Raw genomic sequence first — 27,067 nt, forward strand, 5'->3', positions numbered from 1 at the left:
ACTATTGCTCCTTTAGTTTGCCTAAAACAAGGTGCATCCCTGCAAATAGATTAAACACATAGTTAACATCAGCGCCAGAGCAGAAATGCACTGCTACCTCAATTCATCTGGTGATCCAATGAATGGGCACGTTTGTAGCAACCAATCACCAGCTAGCTTTCAGTATACATTGTTGCACTGAACATATGTAAATATGTTTTAAAGAATTGATACCAAGAGAAAAAAAGTGAATATAATAATACAAGTGATTTAAATGTGTTTTTAAATTGCACACTTTATCCAAATCATGAAAGTTTCATTTTGACATTGCTGCCCCTTTAAAGGACATTAATGTAGTAAGCATAAAGTTTTATCTTTTATTAACTGTACTTCAAAAAATAACATTTAAAAAAATTAAAGAATATACACTAACCCCAGGTCTAACCTCTGGTTAATTTTCAAAATAACCCACAATTGCCCCCAAAATAAAAAATATTTTTTTATTATTATTAAAAGCAAAATATAACATATTTTTGTTTAATAAAAAAAACTGCAAAAAGTAATTATAAGGGGTTAAAGTTGACGTGTGTGGGGTGTTAGAATAATAAATGGAACTGAAAAGGGGGATTACATAGTGGTCTATGGGAGCTGTGTGTTCCCTGTAAATATATATGTATATTAACACATAAATATATATGTATATAAGCATATACTGTACATATATTTATAATCTGCTACACATTGCTGCACAACTTCACCCCTTCGCTGTGCTAGTTCCCATGCTATGTCTCCGGCAGGAAAATGAGGCTCCCCTTGAGCGCAAAGATTCCCTACAATGCGAACACCAGGTCGTGTTCACATTGTGGCTAACTTGTAATGCCAATGCACATTTGTGTGTCCTGGTATTACACAGTGGATTGCAAATATCGTTTTTGCGGAAGCAAGATTTTGCACCCCACTTATAATCTAGCCCACAATTTGCAGTTACCTGTAGATCAGGAGATCTTACCCTTTTTTTACAGTTATAGATCCCCAGTGGATTGCCCAATACATACCCTGCCTCCTGATTCAGGCTGTCAAAATACTCATCATCACCAGTCCTATTATTATTATCGGTTATTTGTAGAGCGCCAACAGATTCCGCAGCGCTGTAAACAGAGGGTAGTACAACAAAACAATTAAAGGGATCAAATGGGTAGAGGGCCCTGCCAAGAGTTGCACTGTTGTAATCAGCTCTTAAGAAGGTGATCTACAAACAGCTGGACTTAAGGGGGTTCAGGGGATAGCAATGGAGGAGTGGAACTGGTATAAAGTAAGGTTAGCATAGGTTGTATGCATCCCTGAACAGTAGAGTCTTTAGGGAGCGCTTGAAGCTTTCAAAACTAGGGGAGAGTCTTGTGGGGCGAGGCAGAGAGTTCCACAAGATGGGAGCCAGTCTGGAGAAGTCTTGTAGACGGGAAGGCGATGAGGTAACCAGAGAGGAGGAGAGCAGGAGGTCATGAGTAGAGCGAAGGGGACGGGAGGGAGAGTATCTGGAGACAAGGTCTGAGATATAGGGGGGAGCAGTGCAGTTGAGGGCTTTGTATGTCAGAGTGAGAATTTTGTGTTTGATCCTAGAGGCAAGAGGAAGCCAGTGAAGGGATTGGCAGAGAGGAGCAGCAGATGAAGAGCGACGTGTAAGGAAGATGAGTCTGGCAGAGGCATTCATTATGGATTGTAAAGGAGCTAGGTTGCAGGTGGGGAGACCAGAGAGGACAGAGTTGTAGTAATCAAGGCGGGAAAGAATGAGAGAGTGGATTAAAATCTTAGTTGTGTCTTGTGTAAGGAAGTGTCTAATTTTGGAGATGTTTTTAAGGTGGAAGTGGCAGGCTTTAGCCAAGGACTGAATGTGAGGAAAGATCGGAGTCAATTGTGACCCCGAGACATCAGGCATGCGGGGTCGGGGTAATGATGGAGTTGTCAACAGTTATAGAGATATTGGGGGTGGAGATTTTGGAAGAAGGGGGGAAAATGAGGAGCTCAGTTTTGGAGAGATTTTGCTTGAGGTAGTGAGAGGACATCCAGGAAGAGATGTGAGAAAGACAGTTAGCGACACGGGTTAGCAAGGAAGGAGATAGGTCTGGTGCAGAGAAGTAGATTTGGGTGTCATCGGCATACAAATGATATTGGAAACCGTGGGACTTAATTAGGGAACCTAATTGAGAAGAGAAGGGGACGGAAGACAGAGCCTTGCGGTACTCCGACAGAAAGTGGTGACGGGGCAGAGGAGGCCCCAGAGAAGGCTACACTAAAGATACGGTTTGACAGGTAGGAAGAGAGCCACGAAAGGGCTGTGTCACAGATGCCGAAGGATTGGAGGGTTTGGAGCAAAAGAGGGTGGTCGACAGTGTCAAAGGCTGCAGACAGATCAAAGAGGATAAGCAGAGAGAAGTGGCCTTTTGATTTTGCTGTAAGTTGGTCATTAGTGACCTTAACAATAGCTGTCTCTGTGGAGTGATAGGGATGAAATCCAGATTACAGCAGGTCAAGAAGGGAGTTTAACGTAAGGAAATGGGATAGGCGTGCATATACTAGTTTTTCGAGAAGCTTTGAGGCAAGAGGGAGGAGGGAAATAGGGCGGTAGTTGGATGGGGAGGTAGGATCAAGGGAAGGTTTTTTGAGGATAGGTGTGACCAGTGCATGTTTCATCGATGAGGGAAATGTACCAGTGCTGAGGGAGAGGTTGAAAATGTGTGTTAGTATAGGGGTAAGGGTAGAAGAGAGGGAGGGGAGTAGCTGTGAGGGGATAGGGACAAGGGGACAGGTAGTGAGGTGAGAGCGCAGTATAAGTGCCGAAACCTCTTCCTCAGTAACAGGGGAGAATGAACTAAGTTTCAGGTTATGAGGGTTATGGTTGAGTGAGAGCATTTGAGGTGGGGGGGAGAGAATGGAATTATGTTGAGAGCTGATTTCATGTCTGATGGAGTCAATTTTGTTAATGAAGTGACTGGCAAAGTCTTGAGCTGACAGAGAAGTTGTATTAGGAAGTGAGGGAGGGAGGAGGAGAGTATTGAAAGTGGAGAACAGACTTTTGGGTTTGAAGAAAGATTAGAGATAAGAGTAGAGAAGTAATGTTGCTTGTGGAGATTAAGGGCAGAATAGTAGGAGTTCAAGATGAATTTGTAATGAATAAAATCAGCTGAACTCCTTGATTTTCTCCAGTGCCATTCAGCAGTACGGGAAAATCTGCGTAGGTACCGTGTCAGAGGAGTATGCCAGGGCTGAGGATGAGTGTGTGATTTCCGAGCAATGGTAAGAGGGGCGAGATTGTCAAGGACGAATATAAGGGTGGAATTATAGTGGCAGATAGATTGTTCAGGGCAGAAAAGGAGGAGAAGGATGAGAGGAGCAGTTTAAGGGAATTAGCAAGTTGTTGCTGATCTAAAGACATAATGCTTCTGTGAAGTTTGGTGTGAGGAGTAGAAGGAGGGAGAGTTGTAGGAAGGGATGATATGTTGCAAGTAAGGAGATGGTGGTCAGAAAGAGGAAAAGGGGAGTTTGAGAAGTTTGAGAGAGTGCATCGATAGCTAAAGATCAGGTCAAGAGAGTGACCGTCTTTGTGAGTGGGAGAATCAGTCCATTGTGACAGACAGAAAGTGGAAGTGAGTTGCAGAAGTTGTTTAGCAGATGAGGCAGTGGGATTGTTAAGGGGGATGTTGAAGTCGCCAAGAATGAGGGCAGGGGTGTCTGAGGAAAGGAAATAGGGTAGCCAGGCAGCCAAGTGATCTAGAAATTGAGTTGAGGAGCCAGGGGGTCGGTATATGACTGCAACACGTACAGAGAGAGGGGAGAATAAGCAAATCATGTGGGTTTTGAATGAGGGAAAAGTGAGGGAAGAGATGGGATGTATTTGTTGAAAGGTGCAACAAGAGGAAAGTAAAATACCTACACCACCTCCTTGTCTATTACCAGACCTAGGAGTGTGGCTGAAATGGAGACCCCCATGTGACAGAGGAGCAGTGGATGCTGTGTCTAGGGGAGAGAGCCAGGATTCTGTTAGGGCCAGAAGGTTGAGGGAACGGGAGATGAAGAGGTCATGTATAGAAGTGAGCTTGTTGCAAACAGACCGAGAGTTCCAGAGTGCACAAGTGAAAGGGGTAGTGGCTTTTCATGCAAGAGGAATGTGAGTAAGGTGTGCAGAGTTTTGTTTTCTGAGTCTATGGGATGGTACACATGGATGTCACGGCTTGTCAGTGGTTGGGGACCAGGATTAGGGGAGATGTCACCAGCAGTAAGTAGAAGCAAGAGGGAGAGGGACATGAGATGAAATACAGATTACAGATTTGCAGTAGTGAGACTGCTTATGAGATGAGCTGCAGGGGGAGAGAGAGTGTTTAGGAATAGGTAAAGTTCATGAGTACAAAAGTAAGGTGAGTTTAAGAGAGATGGGCTAATGAACAGTGCAGGTGGAGAGGGAGAAGGTACAAGTAAAACTTCAGAAGATGTCAATAGCTTGGTTTGTTTTATATAAAGATAGCTAGAAACAGAACAGCTGATAGAAAACGGTGAGGATTTTATCATATTTATTTGTATAAATGACAAAGGACAAATACACAACCTAGCTAGTGAGACATGTGCTGTCGCTTGTGTGCATGCATTCAAGGTATTGATAATGATGATAGTTAAAAATCTTATCTTACATTTTTTAAAAATTGTTCAGAGATCCAGTCCAATACCCACATTATTTTGTTCCCCAACAATACCCCCCCCCCCATGCGCTATACGCTAGATAATGCTGCCCTAAGCAGAGGCCTAGTTGGTCTATGCCAAAATGGGCCAATGTTTGTGCCAGAATAATACTACTAAATATGATACAAAATGATGTCCCTAATGAATGTTTGATGAAGTGTTGTCATGGCTTTTTATTGCAATACAGTGAGGGCCTACTCACTGCGTTTCACCAGGCTTTAGTGCTCACAAACATAACTAATGTAGCCATATTGTGTACACTAATCTATATATTGAATCTAGGGAATTGCTGAAACCTTCTTAGGAAAGCCAAGCACTGCCACAGGTTGCCGCAACTCTACCCAAAATCCACCCTGAATTTCCCCAGACTTTACCTATCCCAAAAGCTTTGTGGTTATAAATGGTAGATATGCAAATGGCAATTTTACTCCAGAAGCTTTGAGGCCTTACAAGACTTTCAAACTAAATTCCCAAAGTGAAGGGCCTGAGCTTGGAAGTTCATGTATACAGTTCCCTTTACAATGCAATAAGGCTCTGTGAAAATCAGCTTCTTACAAGGACTGGTAGGGGACATTGTGCTCCAAAATGTTTATTATTCAAATGAGTAATGTCAAATTTTTTTGTGGACAATGAACTGACTGTTATTTAATTTAAAACTGATACAGCTGTTTATGTTGTGTATTTCCTGCTAATAGTAATTGGCTGATACATACTTTCTATTAAAGGAAATTGGCTGATAGTTTCTTCTTGCCAATGTTCATTGGTTGATAGGTACATCCTGCTAATGCTCATGCTTAAATGCTGCTCTATCATATCAGTATTAAAAACATTTTGAGTACAATGTCCTTTTAACATGGGTGAACCAAAGACCTCCCAACCATCCTGGGTTCTACAGGGTTGTCATTAGTTGAGAGGTCTGGGTACTTATATTTAATTAACAGAATACTTTTTGTACTCCTTGATTTTCTAGACATTGCCAGAGGTTTGTTCTGAACAAGATGAGCTTGACTTTCTCATGGAAGCACTTATTATAAGGTAAGATGTCTGTCTGTTTGCCAACAGCTTCCTCCCATGTATTTTGTAGGTAAATTTGTACTTTAGTCTCTCCAGAGAATGGGTAGTGTCTGGTCTCTTTATGGCATGGGTAGTGCCTGGTCTCTCTAGGGCATGGGTAGCGTTTAGCCTCTCCAAGGTATTGCTAGTGTCTGGTCTCTCCAGGGCATGGGTATTCTCTGGTCTCTTTAGGGCATGGGTAGTGTTTGGTCTCTCCAGGGCATGGGTAGTGTTTGGTCTCTCCAGGGCATGGGTAGTGTTTGGTCTCTCCAGGGCATGGTTAGTATCTGGTCTCTCTGTGGGTAGTGTTTGGTCTTTTCAGGGCATGGGTAGTGTTTGGTCTGTCCAAGGCATTGCTAGTGTCTGGTCTCTCTAGGGCATGGGTAGTGTTTGGTCTCCCCAGGGCATGGGTAGTGTTTAGTCTCTCCAGGGCATGGGTAGTGTTTAGTCTCTCCAGGGCATGGGTATTGTCTGGTCTCTCTAGGGCATGGGTAGTGTTTAGTCTCTCCAGGCCATGGGTAGTGTTTAGTTTCTCCAAGGCATTGCTAGTGTCTGGTCTTTCCTGCATATGGATATTTCCTGGTCTCTCTAGAGCATGGGTAGTATCTGGTCACTACAAGGAATGGCTAGAATCTAGTCTCTGTAGGGCATTAATAGTGTCTGGGCTCTCCAGGGCATGGGTAGTGACAAGACACTCAACAGCATATGGGTAGTGTCTTGTTTCTCTATCTGAAAGCAGAACTTTTGCATTTAGCTGGATATAGATGCACCCTCTGCATAGGATAAGGCTGATGGATAATGGCTGTGAGTCAGGAACAAGTTCTGGGACAGACAATACCCACCATGGAATCTATGTCCAAGCATTATTTCTAGATTTAAAAAAGCAAAAAAAAACATTTTGCATACAAAATGCCTGGAATGCACTCTTTACAAGTAGCTTTACCTACTAAATTTACAACAATATATATAAGTAAATAAAAGTCCAATACAAAAAACAGTTATGTGGTGTTCCAGTCTTCAGGTTCTGTGTCTTGCCCTGGCAGCTCTTTGTCAAAGGGTCAACCTATCTTAAGAAAAGGATATACAAGAAATACAGCAACACATAGGCACCAAATGGCTTAGTATAGTCTGAACACAGAGGAAATAATAGATGAAACTCAACTCACATATGTGGAATATCTAGTGGTTGCTTGCTGTGCATACTGGAACTTCACAACTGTCCAGCTAACTGTAACCAGGTGTGTCCAGTTCCAATGGGATGATGATGACCAAAACGCTTATTCTAGCGAAGTTAGAACACGAGCAGGAACGTTAAATACCGCTTCACTTGTAATCTGTCTCTTAGTTTTTAATTTCCCTATAAGGCGTATTGAGGTAAAAATGCTTATGGGATGTACATAACAGTAGAAACGTCCACATTTCCATGGTCACAAATGTGGAGCAGTTAGGGATTTCGCTTGAGTTTGAACACATTTCCTAAGCCTTTATATTTATACTGCACAGTATTTATGTTCCTTGTGACACAGGGGCCTTATTTTAATTTGGGCAACCAGTATCAATATCATATTAAGGTACATCTTCCTTTTTTATTAATGTATAATCCTTACTAAACCAGCAGCAACTCTTTGTTATAAAGAGAAATGCAATACAGGTATCTTCACTTACATTATCTCCAATTGGGAATATTTTAATTAATTAAAGAGACACTCAAGTCAAAATTAAACTTTCATTACCCAGAGCAGCATTTTTAAACAACTTTCCAATTTACTTCCATTTATAAAGTATGCACATTATTTTTATATTTACACTTTTTGGGGCACCAGCTACTACTGAGCTTGTACACAAATTCACAGTATATACGTATATGCATTTGTGATTGGATGATGGCTGTCACATGATACAAGAGGAGTGAAAAAAGACAAAACTTTAAAATTTGTCAAAATTAAAATCTACTAAATGCTATTGCATTGTCTTGTTATCATGCATTTGTTAATCTACTTCTACTGGTCCTTTAACAATGTGTTTTTATCATTATTGCTCTCTTCACAGTAAGTTCAGCCACCAGAACATAGTGCGTTGCATCGGTGTGAGTCTGCAGGCCCTGCCACGTTTTATTCTGCTGGAGCTCATGGCTGGTGGTGATCTGAAGTCATTCCTTAGACAAACGCGCCCAAGACTGGTGAGATTAATGGAAATGCTTTGTTTGTTTTTTTATCAAGCATCTGACTTCAAATTTTAAAAATACTAAAGGGGCATCGTACACTGTACTGAAACCAGTTCTATCATTGATATGAAAGTGAAACATGTGCATTAAAAGGAAGTACCTAACAGCAAATCAAAATGAGCAGGAAGTACATAATAGCTTTAGCAGGAAGTACCTATCAGCCTAGCAGCTTTAGCAGGAAGTACATAATAGCTTTAGCAGGAAGTACCTATCAGCCTAGCAGCTTTAGCAGGAAGTACATAATAGCTTTAGCAGGAAGTACATAATAGCTTTAGCAGGAAGTACCTATCAGCCGATCAGCTTTAGCATGAAGTACATAATAGCTTTAGCAGGAAGTACATAATAGCTTTAGCAGGAAGTACCTATCAGCCGATCAGCTTTAGCAGGAAGTACATAATAGCTTTAGCAGGAAGTACATATCAGCCTAGCAGCTTTAGCAGGAAGTAAATAATAGCTTTAGCAGGAAGTACATAATAGCTTTAGCAGGAAGTACCTATCAGCCGATCAGCTTTAGCAGGAAGTACATAATAGCTTTAGCAGGAAGTACATAATAGCTTTAGCAGGAAGTACCTATCAGCCGATCAGCTTTAGCAGGAAGTACATAATAGCTTTAGCAGGAAGTACCTATCAGCCGATCAGCTTTAGCAGGAAGTACATAATAGCTTTAGCAGGAAGTACCTATCAGCCAATCAGCTTTAGCAGGGGTACTTAGCTTGATATTGCTTTGCTAAAGCTCTTTTTTCTTTTTTGGAGTGGGCCACAACAAAACAATAAAACCAGTTGCAACAAATGTTTAAATGCTGCTCTTAATATGAATAATAGTTTTGTTTTTTTTTAGTACAACGTTCCCTTTAAATGTAATCTATAAAAAATAAAATAAATTTGAAAGTAATAAGTGACTCAGAAGTATTTCTGGTGAAATGCTTGTGCAATTCCACCCCCTGCACATTCGCGGCCAACCGGCCACTAGCAGGGGGTAGCAATCATGATTGCTGTCCGTCACCTCAGAGGTGGCGGATGAGTTAAGGAGCAGTGGTCTTATGACCGCTGCTTCTTAGCTTTTGTTTCAGGCGGACCTGAAGGCTTGCGCAGAAACAGCCGCATCCGCAGCATAATAAATCTACTCCTATAAATCCATAGTAAAAAAAAAAAATTACCAGAGAATGCTAGTGAGGCAGACATTTGTTTAGCCCACCCTTTACTTTCATTGGATAGCACAGCAGCGCAATACATTGCTCAAATTACAAGTAGTGTATTAATTTACAGTATGTGCGGCGCTCAAGCACATAACAGGCCCAAAAAAGTTAGCGGGAGACCTGAAGTAAAGTTTTAGGGCTACAATAAAAGTAGATAAAAACACGTTCAATATAACAAATAAAGTATTGAATATAAATAAATGTTTTTCTTTAAAATACATTTTTAAAAAGAGTCTTAAAGGGATATGATATGTGACAAAGTGTTGAATTGGGAATGGTTCAAAGATGTAAGTATATATGTGTGTGGATTTGTATGTGTGTTTGTATGTATATATATATATATTTATATATATGTGTATGTATGTGTGCATATGTATTTGTATTTATGTATTATATGTGTACACATATACACATATATATATATATATACTGTATATATATATATATATATATATATATATATACACACACACAGCCCCACTGTTAACAGACTTTTATTATTCAGATAGATAGATAGATAGATAGATAGATAGATAGATAGATAGATAGATAGATAGATAGATAGATAGATAGATAAATATATTTTTTACTAAGTGAAGAACAAAACAATTTCTTCTATTTTATAACTCCCCTTCTAGTTAGCGTTTGAGGGAAAGCAAGACTTTAGTTTTGTAGCATGCCCCTTAGAATTAGGTGATAGATTTAGCAGTTGCGCTATTTAACCTCCAGATGTTAGCAGGCCTGAGGCTTTTACTCGAGCGCTACCATTTACTTTCAAGGTGTAATATGAGCTCAAGAATAAGAGCACTTTGTATTTAACTCAATAGGCCTAATATTCTTACACTCCATTTGTAATATAGGCCTTCATGTCTTACAATTAAGCATTGATTTTATGTATTTGATTGTCAGTAACACACAGATAAATTATTACTTCTCCTATTTGACTGCCAGTTAAATACACATCAGTGATTTGACTCCTCACTGCCAGTAGCACATACAGAGATTAACCTCCCCTTGAATGCTAGTAACACATATGACACTTATTTCTATATCTTTCTTGGTACCAGCAACATCATATAGATTAGTGCATGCACAATGCCACTACTTGTTGGCACTATATTTGTAAAGGACAGATGAACTGGTGTCTTTTAAAATGTATCATCCACAAGACTTAAAAATATTGTGCAGGTTTTTTGTATAGGTTGTTTCAGAACAGCCAATTAAATTGATGGTACATTTCAGACTATAAGAATGTTGCAGTGAAAAATATATTAGTTTGCAAGTAAAACCAGATAATTATTTTTTAAGTGTGTATATATATATATATGTTATAATAAAATATTCATAATCCAAATTGGTATTGTCTGTTCCTCTGCCCCCTTAATTTCCTATTTTGGCTGGGCTGTGATGTATAGAGCAATCCCACCCACTCTCTACATAGGCTTTCTAAGGACTATAAAGGGGCTGGACTTCAAGTTTGTCAACTGGCACACATGTTGATTGGATGTTCACTGGAATTGTCATTAAAGAAACAAAAAAAAAAGAGTTCATCCATGTGGGCGGGCACAACATCGCAATAGAAGCATTACTATATGCACTAATTTAACCCTTGCACAGATGGATTAAAATTAAAAACAAAAAAGTGCACATATACTTTTTAAATGGCAAAGATTACATTTATGGCATTTGATTAGTTAAAGGTTACCATCACTTTAACTGTCAAACTGAATAATGGGCATCTGGTTACCTGACTGTAAGAGAAAATTGGCTTCAAGGCTATCTAATATTTATCAATTTGTACCCTCCTGCACCACCCCCACCCCCTTGTGTACATCCATGCCTAGGAAGTTTCTCTCACAATGCATCACTCACTCTCTGGCATCCAAAAGGTTACAGCTGGTCCCTCTTTATTGTCAGTATATTATGTGTAGTAAATCATTACTTGGTATAATCTTTTTAGACTTTATTAAATTACAGTATGAGCTTGCGCTCTTACATCTGCTGCTGTCCAATTAAACATGACCTATAGGAAGGATGTGTAATGCTACATGAGTTCAACAAAAACCCTCAGGTGTCACCATTCCAGCTATGTTTTATCAAACTGGTCCAGTAGTATTGTCTGAACAAATCGTGCTAATAAATAACCTTTAAGAGATGGGGGCAGAGCTTTTTTTAGTTCATATTTAGACACATTAGTAGAGGACACAAGCTGTCGCAGTCCTTAAAACAAGAAAAATGGTTTCCAATTCAGTGTAGCTATCTTCCTACATTTTAAAGCATTTATCTCCTAGGATGTAAATCATTTATTCTTTTTTATGTGCTTAGCTCATTTCCATCTGACAAGATAATATATAAAACCTCAGTTGTAAATTGGTAAATGAAAATTTTGCCTGATGCCAAGATTAGGAAGTCATCAAATATCTTTGTACGAGCCATACATCGTTCCAGTTCCAGACAAGAATACTCATTTTTAGTAAACATGACAGTACAGAATCAGACCCCCAGACTTATGGGTGAATGGGCCACTGTCAGAAGATAGTTTTTTGTAGAAAGAAAGCACTCTGCAATGTCTGAATTACATTTAATGAACATATGCTGTAGAGCTAAAATCATAAACAGGGCAGCATTATCATAAATATCTTGCTTGCAGTGAAGACCATAATGTGTCTATTTACCCACAGGGTGCTAGGGAGGAAAAATTAGGTGCCTTTTGCAATACCCTTGACGGAAGAAAAAAGTTATATTGAGGATACAACTTTGCACAAAGGGTTAATACGTTATTTTCCATAAGCGAATTGCAGTTCTGAGAGATTTTAAAGGAGTAATATATCTTAACCCTAACAGAGATTTAGTGATGCTGCAGACATACATGGAAACATCTACAAGAAGGGCAGAGGTTAGGGCAAACCCTTTTACATATAAAGAAACCTAAACCTGAATACACCTTACGCATAGAGGCCAGGATTAAAAGTGGAGAAGTATTTTGCACAAGATATCGAACATAAATTGTTAAATCCATAACACAGGCATTTTGTGAGCATCTGTGCACTTGTATTACAAAGTGAAATTAAATTGGTCTTGCTCAAGTTACCAAATTTACCAAAACATGATTCCCATGTGAAGTTACCAGAAACGTACAAATCACTAATACATTAGTTATTCAGCATGAATATCCCTTACAATACAAGTATTTATATCAGTGCCGTTGTACAGTGTGCAAGGACAAAAGCAATTTACTTGTGTGAAATTAATCTTTTCTTTTTCAAAATGAATTAGTTATACATCTGAGTTGGGGCATTATAGGTAGACAGCACATGTGTGTATGCTGTGTACTTTATATGCATTATGATGTAAGATTGTTCATTATACATCTTTTCTAAGTTTGTTTATTGTAAAAACTGTGTTTTTTAATTTCTCGAGATTTTGATCTAAAAACAAGATAAACAGTACAGAATTTTTTTCCGGTAAAGATATAATAATAATTATTATTATTTGTATAGTGTCGCATTTGTAGCACTGGATAGTGGGCTTTTAAACATTTCTCACACTGTAAAATGGTGCAATTTCTACCATTGAAACTAATGAGCTGCTTTTTTCTGGCAAAACCGTAATAACTCACAGTACCTACCGCATTCCTGAAATCCCCAATTGGAACAGTAAGATAATAAACAAATATACCCACATATGCCATTTCCCATATATTTTAAACTCAGCAGCTTTTAAAACAGTCACTGTAAGCACATTAAAGGGAAAGCATCCCTTTAAGTACATCTTATTAATGGCATTAGTGTGTTTTGTTTATGCACAAAAGCAATATTCTTTGTACTTTAGAGTTGTGTGGAAAAAAAAAACCTAAAGGAGGACAGCTTTGTGGTTCATGAAGTCCTGTATGAGCAGTCACAACCCCAGAGCTTTTCACTTCGGTTAATATTTGGAGCCAATGTTATTGTCGATCCAGTACAAGGGGCCGATTTATCATTTGTTGGACAGACATGATCCACTGTAACAGATCATGTTCGCCAGACATCATTAAAGGTACAGTCAACACTTCCGTTAACATTATTTGATTTTGAAAAACAAAAACCGAAGATCCGCCTGCACTATACCCCTTCTGCCTTGCCGCCTTGCTTCTGTACTAATCACCGTCCCTAACTTCTCTAATACCAGGTAAATATTGCAGCCGAACTCCCCCCACCGTTATGTAGCTGCCTTCTTCTTCAAATGATCAGCAAATCAGAATCCAATCCTCGGTCAGAAATTGCAAGCGTGTGCAATTTCTGACCGAGGATTGGATTCTGATTTGCTGGTGATTAGTACAGAAGCAAGGTGGCAAGGCAGAAGGGGTATAGTGCAGGCGGATCTTTGGTTTTTATTTTTCAATATCAAATAATGTTAACGGAAGTGCTGACTGTCCCTTTAAATTAAATTTATCATTGCACAAGCATTTCTCGTGAAATTCTTGTGCAATACTGCCCCCTGCGCATTTGCAGCCAATCGGCCACTCGTAGGGGGTTTTAATCAACCCAATCGTATCCGATTGGGCTGATTGCTGTCCGCCGCCTCAGAGACGAGTTAAGGAACAGCTGTCTTATGACCGCAGCTTTTTAACTTATGTTTCCAGCGAGCCTAAAGGCTGGTGCGGAAACTGCTGCATTCACAGCATAATAAATCGGCCCCCAAGGATTAACCATGGACTTGTAATACAAGTGTGAGTTTGCTCTTTGCTCTCGTCATTGAAAGTATAGGGAACAACAATTACCACAAGCTTGCGCAATATATTATATTCAATCGCATTTATTCTTGTGAAAGTTCAACACACTAGGATATGAATTTGCACAGATCTTAGTGTGTTGAACTTTTACAAGAATAAATGCACCACATAAATGGTCGCCTTTCGCATTCAGATGGAACAGGAAGGATCTAAATACAGACCCCTAATGTTTATATTGTTGCAAGAGGTGTTGAACCCTTTGTACGGCAGCAATTTCTGAAAAAAAATTGATTTGTATAATTAATATTTTTAGTTTTTAAAGTTCTAGAAATCAGTGGAGTTTAGTTTTCTGTAGTTCATCTGAGACAGAATACTATTTAAATACTAATCTATTCATATGCTGATAAAGAAAACTTAATAAAATTGTGGGCCAGGATAGAAAGTAGTTTGCCCAACTGAAATACATCCCTCTCCCTTATCTGATGGTATTCTCGTGATTGCCCTGAGCGAAATCATTTGCAATATAATAAGGATAATTTAGCTTTGAATTCCATGACTCCCTTAAAGGGACATAATACTCATATGCTAAATCAATTGAAAGTGATGCAGCATAACTGTAAAAAGCTGACTAGAAAATATCACCTGAGAATCTCTATGAAAAAAAAATATATTTTACCTCAAAATTTCTTAGTTAGTGGTCTGTGAACAGTTATTCTTCTGCTACTGTAGGTTGAAAAAACAATAGCCAATCAGCATCAGCAGTGCTGAGGTCATGCTTTGCTTAAGTGTGATCTCATGAGATTTGACTGATTTCACTTTAAAGGTATATGAAACCCAAAATGTTTCTTTCATGATTCAGATAGAGCATACATTTATAAGCAACTTTCCATTTTACTTCAATTATCAAATTTGTATTATGCATTTGATATCCTTTATTGAAGGAGCTGCAATGCACTACTGGGAGTTGGAAGAACATGATCATTTAGCCAATGACAAGAGGCATTTATGTGCAACCACCAATCAGCAGCTGGCTCCTGAGCCTACCTAGGTATGCTTTTCAACAAAGGCTACCAAGACAACAAAGCAAATTAGATTGTTTGGAAAGTTTATAAAAATGGTATGCTTTATCTAAAGCATGAAATGTTGTTGTTTTTTTGTTTTATGTCCCTTAAAACTGAGTAGGGAAATATCATGACCGTGACTGTGCATGCCAGAAGCAAACTCCCTAGGAAGTCCTGGGACTAGCATCCTGATTGGCTGCTGAAAATTCCTTTACAATGGGATGTGGCTACTGAGGACATTTTGAGGTAAAATATCTTCCCTTTTTTACATAGAGATGTTTCGGTGATATTTTCTAGTCAACTTTTTACAGCTATGCTGCATCACTTTCAAGTGATTCAACATATGAGTTGGGTATCATACCCCTTTAACAAATACTCAATTAAACTAATCATTTTTTTGTCTGTTTGTGTGTGAGAGATCAATGATTTCTCCAAAACATTTTTTGTCTATTTACAGTTCTGTAGATAGATAGATAGATAGATAGATAGATAGATAGATAGATAGATAGATAGATAGATTGCATATATTGTTATTTGCACTTGGTCTCATCCCCTCTCCAAGCTGTCCCGTTTTACGGATGCAAATATACAAATATTCTGAAATTAAAACTATTACAAAACCCAAGCCTTTTATAGTCCCAGACACTTTGGATAAAGGGTTTTGTACCTGTATAAGCTCTATGCTATCACTATTTAAACAATATTTTTGCATGAAAAAAAGTGAATTTTAATAAGACGTATAAGCCCTGGCACAAGTGTCCCGTGGAATAGATTGCTCACTGATATGCACAAGGCACATTGCTCTATTTTGGACAGTGATGTGCAAAACTGGACACATGATAATGTAAATGTAAACAGAACAGAGACAAATACAGGTGGCCCTCGTTTTACAACGGTTCAATTTACACCGTTTCAGAATAACAACCTTTTTTTCCAGTCATGTGACTGCTATTGAAAAGCATTGAGAAGCAGTGCATTTATTAAAATAGCCAGTAGGTGGAGCTGTCCGCTTGTGTTGCAGCAAAGCCAAGCAAGCTGAAATTAATCAGTTTAACCAGACCTGAGCTATCGAGCAGATTTCAAAGGAACAAGATATTCCTGTCTATAAATCAGTCCAGATTGGAATGCATAGAAAGAACTGTTTGCAGAAAAATGCAAGTGAAGTCTGTGTTGTGTGATTATTTTATTAGGTTTATAATGCTGTTTAGCAAATGTTTTTGTTCATTTAACTTAGTTTAATTATATATTCTGTGTTGAGTGATTATTTTATTAGGTTTATAATGCTGTTTAGCATTTAAAGTCTTCATTTCAAAGCTTTAAAAATAAATGTATGAGGTGTTACTTATGACAATTTTGAGAGGGGCCTAGAGCCTATCTCCCTCCCTTTCCATTGACTAACTTACATTATAAACTGGGTTTCAATTTACAACGGTTTCTATTTACAACCATTCCTACTGGAACCTAACCCCGGCGTAAACTGAGGGCTACCTGTACTAGTTTCTTCTGTATACAATGCAGCCTCTTATAGCATCTACACACTGTAACAGCCAAACCACCAATCAGATGCAATTCAAGTACAAGGGACATAACAGAATGATATTGTATATCAGAACAACAAGTCATAATGTGTTTGCATTCACTGATTACAAGGTTCTGTGCTCATCTGTCTGATGTTACGGATCTTTTAATGTCACAGTATCCAAGTTCAAATCTATCACCTCTCATGAAGAAAAGAGAGAATGTATCACATCAAATGTATCAAAAATGTTATTAAATGTTATTAAAAGTTTCCATCAAACTGGTGAAAGATTTGTTTTTAAATATATGCAATATACAATGGTGTTTTCTTGGTAGAGTTAAATGGCTGCTCTAGTGAAACAAATGACACTCTCTTATTCGTTAGAGCATGTAAATTTATCACTAATGACTCAACAAGTCCCTCGCAAAGGAGTGCTGGACTCACGCAAACATGACCGGTGAGTGGTTAGGTTGCGTGACTGCCACTGCTGATTGGCTCACTGGATTTGTTCACTTGGGACCACCAGTTCTCTGTGGCTCCTTATTGGTACTTTAACTATGCATTTAATCCATTTGGGGGTGTCTCGCACGGAAACAGGGGCATCGAGCTTGATCATTCAGCCCCATAGACTTGAAGGGCTGCTGGCACTGACTTACACATTCTAACAAATTATTTTAAAAATTCACTTAACTTGGAGAAAGGTCATTTTGTAAAGGTTATGCATTTTAAGTATTAACCCCAAGTAAAGTTTAATAAATGATTTTTACATACAGAGAAATGAAAAGCTGTAAAGGCTTATCAGAGGGGTCCTCGGTTGCTCTTAATTTAGAGCTATTTTTATTTTCACATTTCTATGTTGTTTTGTAAATAATACACTGATTTTGTTTATACACCTCATTACCCACTCGTTTAAAGGGACATTGTACTCCTATTAATTATTTGCTCCACCTAACATGTGTGTTTCAAAATGTCATATTTGGATTTGTTTTATGGAATCTTGGGGAAGGTTTACCTTCCCACTAATAAAAGGATGAGAGTCATTATTTCCTGATATGTTCAATTTTACTTTAAACAATTTTACCTTCTTTAACCTGACATATTTTTATGTGTTTATTTACTGATCTTTCATGGGCAAGTTATATAAAAATGAATTAATATATTAAATATACTACCCCTTACCAGTATGACTTTAATCAAGTAGGAACATATGTATATATATATATATATATATATATATATATATATATATACACACACATGCACAGACACATATACATACACACTCATACAAACAGGGCCGCCATCAGGGGGTGACAGGGGTGACTCCTGTCAGGGGCCCAATGGGCTAGGGGGGCCCCATGAGGCAAGAACTTAAACATTTTTTTTTTTTTTTTTTTTAAATTTTGGCAGCCACCAGTGGGTACTACAGCAAAGTGCTAATTGAGCATGGGAAATGTTATTACAAGGAGTAAAGTATTAGCATTTGAGAGGATTTCTGAGTGTGCACTAAACCACTATGCACAGCGTGAGACAGACTTGGCACTTTGTTTGTACAGTTTGTGACTGAGTCAGATGACTGATCACTTTCATTTGCAGAGGAGGTAGGAATTACTTAGCAAATGTTTTTTATTTCTTTGTGCAATTTAAGATTGTAACTTCAGTGTGGTAGTAGTTGTATGGTGGGGCCAGGGGTCCATAAAAACACATTTTTTTAGCAGCAGTGTATTTATGATTATTTGACAATGCTGTAGAAATTCTATATTTAAAACCATGCAGAAATATTTCCTCCTCAATACAAAAATGATATATATTACATTCCAGTTTACTGCCCCTTTATGCAAGGACTGTCCAGATACAAGGAGGCATTTTATCTAAGATTTTTACATCTGCATAACATGTTATACTCTCAGACTAAGATTGCTCAGTGTTGGAAATGAGACAGGTTAACTTAAAACTGTTCAGTTTACACTACAGCTGACTTAATTTTGAAATGCATACCAACAAGCTCAAATACTGCATTTAACCAGATCTAATGGTATAAGTACCACAGCTTATGGTTCCACCAAGACAATATACAGCATTTTCAAAATCCACAAGTACAGCTGACAGATGGGAACATTTGTACACTATATTTGAATTGGTGCTCTTGGTTGGGGAAAATGGGAAAAATATCAAACAAACATATGTCAACCTTTTAAAAGTACTTTTTTCTTTTTTTTCTTCATCTAGCCATCTACCCAGATCATTAATGTACAATTTTGAATTCACAGAATTATTTTTGTTTGCACATTTACAAATATGATTCTTTAAAAAGTGATCTCTGTTGGTATCTCTGTGAAGGTGGGTGTGTATGTCTTTGTGCATTTTCTGTGGATGTCTGTGAGGGTGTGTGCATATGTCTTTGAGCTTTTTCTATGTGTGTCGCTGTGAGGGTGGGCGTGTGTTTGTCTTTGTGTATTTTCTCTGGATGCCTCTGTGAGGGTGGGTGTGTATGTCTGTGTTTTCTGTGGATGCCTCTGTGAGGGTGGGTGTGTATGTCTGTGTTTTCTGTGGATGTCTCTGTGAGGGTGTGTATTTTCTGTGGGCGTCTCTGTGAGGGTGTGTGTATGTCTTTGTGTGTTTTCTGTGGATGTCTCAGTGAGGGTGTGTGTATGTATGTCTTTCTGTGTTTTATGTGGTTGTCCCTCTGTGTGTGTATGTCTTTGTGTGTTTTCTGTGGGTGTCTCTGTGTGTGTGTGTGTGTGTGTGTGTGTGTGTGTGTGTGGTATGTCTTTGTGTGTTTTCTGAGGCTGTCTCTGTTGGTGTTTCCTTGGGTGTATGTGCATGTTTGAGTTTGTGTGTGTGTGCCCATTTTCTGTTCCTTTTTAGGACATTTTGACCTTACTACTGATTATTCCCATCTTTCTACAGACTTTGAGACTAATGAGACCTTTCCGGAAGTCACCAATCTACCATTTAACCTTTAAATTATTGTTTAGGCAGTTCAGGGCCCTTCCTTTCAGCCACTGCATGCTGTTGTCATCATTTAGTTGGCATCTTCCTTTACAAAAAGATAATCAGAACTCCATATTTTGTTTTCTAAATCTCCTTTTTTTACAAAACTGTAGTTTACCTCATTACTTGTCAGGTCAATGTAAGCAAGTGCTGAGTGTCTGTTTGGGTGTCTGTGTCTGAGTTTCTTTGCGTGTCTGCTAGAGTGTCTATATGTGAATCCTTATGTGTAAGTGTGTGTGTGTGTGTTTCAGTGTATGTTACTACCTTTACAACATTTCCAAGTTTAAATAGACACTTAAGAATAAAGTGCATATATGTTTTAGTCACTTGGTCAAAAATTGCACATGTCAAAGGTGGGGGGGGGGGGCTGATCAATGGTTAAGTCAGGGGCCCCAAAATTTCTAGTGGTGGCCCTGCATACAAACACATACACATACAAACACACTCACACAAACATACCAACACACACAAATACACATACAAACACACACACACACATACAAACACACACATACAAACACACACACACACATACAAACACATACACATACAAACACACATACACACATACAAACACACACACATACACATACAAACACACTCACATACACATACAAACACACTCACATACACATACAAAAACACACACATACATACTCACACAAACATACAAACACACAAACATACAAACACACAAACACACACATACAAACACACACATATACAAACAAACATACAAACACAAGTATACAAACACACACACAAGTATACAAACACACACACAAGCATACAAACGTACAAACACACACACATACAAACGTACAATAACACACACACAAACATACCAACAAACACATACACATACAAACACACACACACGCATACAAACACATACACATACAAACACACACACATACACATAAAAACACACAGACACAGATACAAGCACACACACATACACATACAAACACACTCACATACACATACAAACACACACACATACAAACACACAAACACACACATACAAACACACACACATACAAGCAAACATACAAACACAAATATACAAACACACACACAGACATACAAACATACAAACACACACACATACAAACGCACAAACACACACACACAAACGTACAAACACACACACACATACACACAAACATACAAACACACAAACATACAAACACACACACATACAAACAAACACACACACATACAAGCAAACATACAAACACAAATATACAAACACACACACAGACATACAAACATACAAACACACACACATACAAACGCACAAACACACACACACATACACACAAACATACAAACACACACACATACACACAAACATACAAACACACACACATACAAACATACAAACACACATATACATACAAACAAACATACAAACACACACATACATACAAACAAACATACAAACACACACATACATACAAACAAACATACAAACACACAGACACATACAGTATTGTTTCATTACTGCAACCTGATATCTGGTCAGCACTACTTTGACTGAATTCCAATGTTAATTTATCACTTCCAATATCTCTCTCTGCAGAACCAGCCTTCCTCCCTCAGCATGCTAGACTTGCTTAATGTTGCTCGTGACATCGCCCATGGCTGTCAGTATTTAGAGGAAAACCATTTTATTCACAGGTAAGTTCTAAAACTCTAGGGTTCACCTCTGCCCTTAAGCTTCACCCTACTGAGTGCCAAAGGGGTCTATAATATTGATAGGGTACAACTAGCAAACAAGTAAAGATAAAAACTAAAATGTAATTTAAACTCTCTGATACCCTGAAGGCTATTTGTAAATGGCAACTGTGACAAATATGCTTGTTCTATAATGTAACATAAGGTGAGATTCCTTCATGAATCTGATCATAGAGTTTTAAACAACTATCTAATTTACTTCTTTTATCAATTATGCTTCATTCTCTTAGTATTCTTTGCTGATGGAGCCGCAATGCACTACTGGGAGCTAGCTGAACACAACAATAAGCCAATGACAAATGGCATATCTGTGCAGCCACCAATCAGCAGCTAGCTCCCATCTCCGGAGCCTACCTAGGTATTCTTCAACAAAGGATATCAATAAAACTAAGCTAATTAGATAATAGAGATAATTTGGAAAGTTGTTTAAAATCGTATGCTCTATGTGAATCATGAAGGAAACAATTTTGGTTTCATGTCCCTTTAATCATCTGTTTAACTCTTGTGGATAACAGCTAACATGCAGTAAAGTACAATATTGTATTATAGCTAAACAGCCCTGGTTCACATGCATGCATGTGTGTATAAATATATATATAGTACAGACATGCCCATAAATACAGTTTTAGGGTAAAAGAGGGAACTACCTTGTCTAGCTCCTGCTGTATACAGTCACATTTCCTGGGTTTAGGTGTCTGGTTAATTCCTGGCGTTCAGTATGTTCATTTTACATTCTTGTACTGGCTTCAGTTACACACAACCTGCCACGTATAGCAAAGTGATACACAAAAACTGTGCCAAGCAAAATAGCATGGAAAGAAGCGAGATTTCTAATGTCAGCACTGTGTCCAATGCAGTTTAAGGGGCTTCTGGGGGTGCTATTTTATTCAATTTAGAACCCCCATAACACAGAGATACCAGTTGCCCTGAATTTGATTTGCAAGTGGTGATTATCTAAAGCTCTGGTGAGTTTATCTAAGACGTCTCGTCAGTATTTCAATGTCCCTCAAAGAATTATAGAAAGGTAAAGTTTAGCTTCAGTACTATACATATGCAGTGCTGCATATGTATAGTCCTGCAGAACCTTGTACACTCCCTGTATAGTACTGCAGAACCTTGTACACTCCCTATATAGTACTGCAGAACCTTATACACTCCCTGTATAGTACTGCAGAATCTTGTACACTCCCTGTATAGTACTGCAGAACCTTGTACACTCCCTGTATAGTACTGCAGAACCTTGTACACTCCCTGTATAGTACTGCAGAACCTTGTACACTCCCTGTATAGTACTGCAGAACCTTATACACTCCCTGTATAGTACTGCAGAATCTTGAACACTCCCTGTATAGTACTGCAGAACCTTGTACACTCCCTGCATAGTACTGCAGAACCTTGTACACTCCGTGTATAGTACTGCAGAACCTTATACACTCCCTGTATAGTACTGCAGAACCTTGTACACTCCCTGTATAGTACTGCAGAACCTTGTACACTCCCTGTATAGTACTGCAGAACCTTATACACTCCCTGTATAGTACTGCAGAACCTTGTACACTCCCTGTATAGTACTGCAGAACCTTGTACACTCCCTGTATAGTACTGCAGAACCTTGTACACTCCTTGTATAGTACTGCAGAACCTTGTATACTCCCTGTATAGTACTGCAGAACCTTGTACACTCCCTGTATAGTACTGCAGACCTTGTACACTCCCTGTATAGTACTGCAGAATCTTGTACACTCCCTGTATAGTACTGCAGAACCTTATACACTCCCTGTATAGTACTGCAGAACCTTATACACTCCCTGTATAGTACTGCAGAAGCTTATACACATCCTGTATAGTACTGCAGAACCTTATACACTCCCTGTATAGTACTGCAGAATCTTGTACACTCCCTGTATAGTACTGCAGAACCTTATCCACTCCCTGTATAGTACTGCAGAACCTTGTACACTCCCTGTATAGTACTGCAGAACCTTATACACTCCCTGTATAGTACTGCAGAACCTTATACACTCCCTGTATAGTACTGCAGAACCTTGTACACTCCATGTATAGTACTGCAGAACCTTATACACTCCCTGTATAGTACTGCAGAACCTTATACACTCCTTGTATAGTACTGCAGAACCTTATACACTCCCTGTATAGTACGGCAGAACCTTATACAATCCCTGTATAGTATTGCAGAACCTTGTACACTCCCTGTATAGTACTGCAGAACCTTGTACACTCCCTGTATAGTACTGCAGAACCTTGTACACTCCTTGTATAGTACTGCAGAACCTTGTACACTCCCTGTATAGTACTGCAGAACCTTATACAATCCCTGTATAGTACTGAAGAACCTTGTACACTCCCTGTATAGTACTGCAGAACCTTGTACACTCCCTGTATAGTACTGCAGAACCTTATACACTCCCTGTATAGTACTGCAGAACCTTATACACTCCTTGTATAGTACTGCAGAACCTTATACACTCCCTGTATAGTACGGCAGAACCTTATACACTCCCTGTATAGTACTGCAGAACCTTGTACACTCCCTGTATAGTACTGCAGAACCTTATACACTCCCTGTATAGTACTGCAGAACCTTATACACTCCTTGTATAGTACTGCAGAACCTTGTACACTCCCTGTATAGTACTGCAGAACCTTATACACTCCCTGTATAGTACTGCAGAACCTTATACACTCCCTGTATAGTACTGCAGAAGCTTATACACATCCTGTATAGTACTGCAGAACCTTATACACTCCCTGTATAGTACTGCAGAATCTTATACACTCCCTGTATAGTATGCAGAACCTTATACAATCCCTGTATAGTACTGCAGAACCTTATACACTCCCTGTATAGTACTGCAGAACATTGTACAATCCCTGTATAGTATTGCAGAACCTTGTACACTCCCTGTATAGTACTGCAGAACCTTGTACACTCCCTGTATAGTACTGCAGAACCTTGTACACTCCTTGTATAGTACTGCAGAACCTTGTACACTCCCTGTATAGTACTGCAGAACCTTATACACTCCTTGTATAGTACTGCAGAACCTTGTACACTCCCTGTATAGTACTGCAGAACCTTATACACTCCCTGTATAGTACTGCAGAACCTTATACACTCCCTGTATAGTCCTGCAGAACCTTATACACTCCCTGTATAGTACTGCAGAACCTTATACACTCCCTGTATAGTACTGCAGAACCTTGTACACTCCCTGTATAGTACTGCAGAACCTTATACACTCCCTGTATAGTACTGCAGAACCTTATACACTCCTTGTATAGTACTGCAGAACCTTATACACTCCCTGTATAGTACTGCAGAACCTTGTACACTCCCTGTATAGTACTGCAGAACCTTGTACACTCCCTGTATAGTACTGCAGAACCTTGTACACTCCCTGTATAGTACTGCAGAACCTTATACACTCCCTGTATAGTACTGCAGAACCTTGTACACTCCCTGTATAATACTGCAGAACCTTGTACACTCCCTGTATAGTACTGCAGAACCTTGTACACTCCCTGTATAGTATTGCAGAACTTTGAACACTCCCTGTATAGTCCTGCAGAACCTTGTACACTCCCTGTATAGTCCTGCAGAACCTTGTACACTCCCTGTATAGTACTGCAGAATGTTATACACTCCCTGTATAGTCCTGCAGAACCTTGTACACTCCCTGTATAGTACTGCAGAACCTTATACACTACCTGTATAGTACTGCAGAATCTTATACACTCCCTGTATAGTACTGCAGAACCTTGTACACTCCCTGTATAGTACTGCAGAACCTTATCCACTCCCTGTATAGTACTGCAGAACCTTGTACACTCCCTGTATAGTACTGCAGAACCTTGTACACTCCCTGTATAGTACTGCAGAACCTTATACACTCCCTGTATAGTACTGCAGAACCTTGTACACTCCCTGTATAGTACTGCAGAACCTTATACACTCCCTGTATAGTACTGCAGAACCTTATACACTCCTTCTATAGTACTGCAGAACCTTATACACTCCCTGTATAGTACTGCAGAACCTTATACACTCCCTGTATTGTACTGCAGAACCTTATACACTCCCTGTATAGTACTGCAGAACCTTGTACACTCCCTGTATAGTATTGCAGAACCTTGTACACTCCCTGTATAGTACTGCAGAACCTTGTACTCTCCCTGTATAGTACTGCAGAACCTTGTACACTCCCTGTATAGTACTGCAGAACCTTGTACACTCCCTGTATAGTACTGCAGAACCTTGTATACTCCCTGTATAGTACTGCAGAACCTTGAACACTCCCTGTATAGTACTGCAGAACCTTGTACACTCCCTGTATAGTACTGCAGAACCTTGTACACTCCCTGTATAGTACCGGAGAACCTTATACACTCCCTGTATAGTACTACAGAACCTTGAACACTCCCTGTATAGTACTGCAGAACCTTGTATACTCCCTGTATAGTACTGCAGAACCTTGAACACTCCCTGTATAGTACTGCAGAACCTTGTACACTCCCTGTATAGTACTGGAGAACCTTATACACTCCCTGTATAGTACTGCAGAATCTTATACACTCCCTGTATAGTACTGCAGAACCTTATCCACTCCCTGTATAGTACTGCAGAACCTTGTACACTCCCTGTATAGTACTGCAGAACCTTGTACACTCCTTGTATAGTACTGCAGAACCTTGTATACTCCCTGTATAGTACTGCAGAACCTTGTACACTCCCTGTATAGTACTGCAGAACCTTATCCACTCCCTGTATAGTACTGCAGAACCTTGTACACTCCCTGTATAGTACTGGAGAACCTTATACACTCCCTGTATAGTACTGCAGAATCTTATACACTCCATGTATAGTCCTGCAGAACCTTGTACACTCCCTGTATAGTACTGCAGAATCTTATACACTCCCTTTATAGTACTGCAGAATCTTATACACTCCCTGTATAGTACGGCAGAATCAGTCTAATTGGAAATGGCCTATTATAATTGTCTACACACATCTAGAAAGTCTAATAATCTACACAATTACCTTACTTTGATTAGACCCCGGGCTTTGTCATTGAAAACAGTACTAAAATAATGAACTGAAATGTGCAACACAAAGTAGTAATCTCCTTTACTAATATGTTATCCAGTTTTCTTAAAGAAATTGATTAAATGCCCTGAATACATGATGTCATATTAAGATAAACAACTACTGGATATTTTCCTGCAGGAAATACTCAGAGTAGACTGAAAGTTCTCAAATCAAAAGATAAGAATGACTTGGGACAAGAGTTCTGTAAAACGGAGGCATGTCACAGCATTTTATTGATTGAAGCTGACCTTATTAAGGAGATTGTCACTTTCTTTGCAGGGACATTGCTGCAAGGAACTGTCTGCTAACATGTCAGGGGCCTGGACGAGTTGCAAAGATAGGAGATTTCGGGATGGCTCGTGATATATACAGGTAATTTCATAAAGTAGAGGACATCTTAGTAAATGCCAGTATCAACAAAAAAAGTTATTAAATGGCAAACATTAATGATTGATAGGGTGAATATAAGTTTGCCTACCTTTCATTTATTTATCTTTTTATGTCTCTGGGATATTTATGTTTTGTGATGTGTTGTGTATATGTATTAAAGTGTTTGTGTGGGTTTGTGCCACTGTGGTGTGTATATGTATTAAAGTGTTTGTTTGTGTGTGTTTGTGCCACTGTGGTGTGTATATGTATTAAAATGTGTGTTTGTGCTATTGTGGTGTGTATATGTATTAAAGTGTTTGTTTGTGTGTGTTTGTGCCACTGTGGTGTGTATATGTATTAAAATGTGTGTTTGTGCTATTGTGGTG

General features: G+C 38.9%; 1 protein-coding gene across 1 annotated transcript in view; it reads left to right on the plus strand.

Moving 5' to 3' along the window:
• The window catches only part of ALK (ALK receptor tyrosine kinase), a 633,273-nt gene that overhangs the window by 569,057 nt on the left and 37,149 nt on the right, over positions 1-27,067 (plus strand). The window contains exons 21-24 of the mRNA XM_053712803.1: positions 5,678-5,742; positions 7,810-7,939; positions 21,051-21,148; positions 26,592-26,684. Coding sequence (XP_053568778.1) covers positions 5,678-5,742; positions 7,810-7,939; positions 21,051-21,148; positions 26,592-26,684 — 386 coding nt within the window. The remainder of the gene's footprint in view (positions 1-5,677; positions 5,743-7,809; positions 7,940-21,050; positions 21,149-26,591; positions 26,685-27,067) is intronic.

This window comes from Bombina bombina, chromosome 4 (genome assembly GCF_027579735.1).
Source record: "Bombina bombina isolate aBomBom1 chromosome 4, aBomBom1.pri, whole genome shotgun sequence".
In the NCBI taxonomy this organism is placed as follows: domain Eukaryota; kingdom Metazoa; phylum Chordata; class Amphibia; order Anura; family Bombinatoridae; genus Bombina; species Bombina bombina.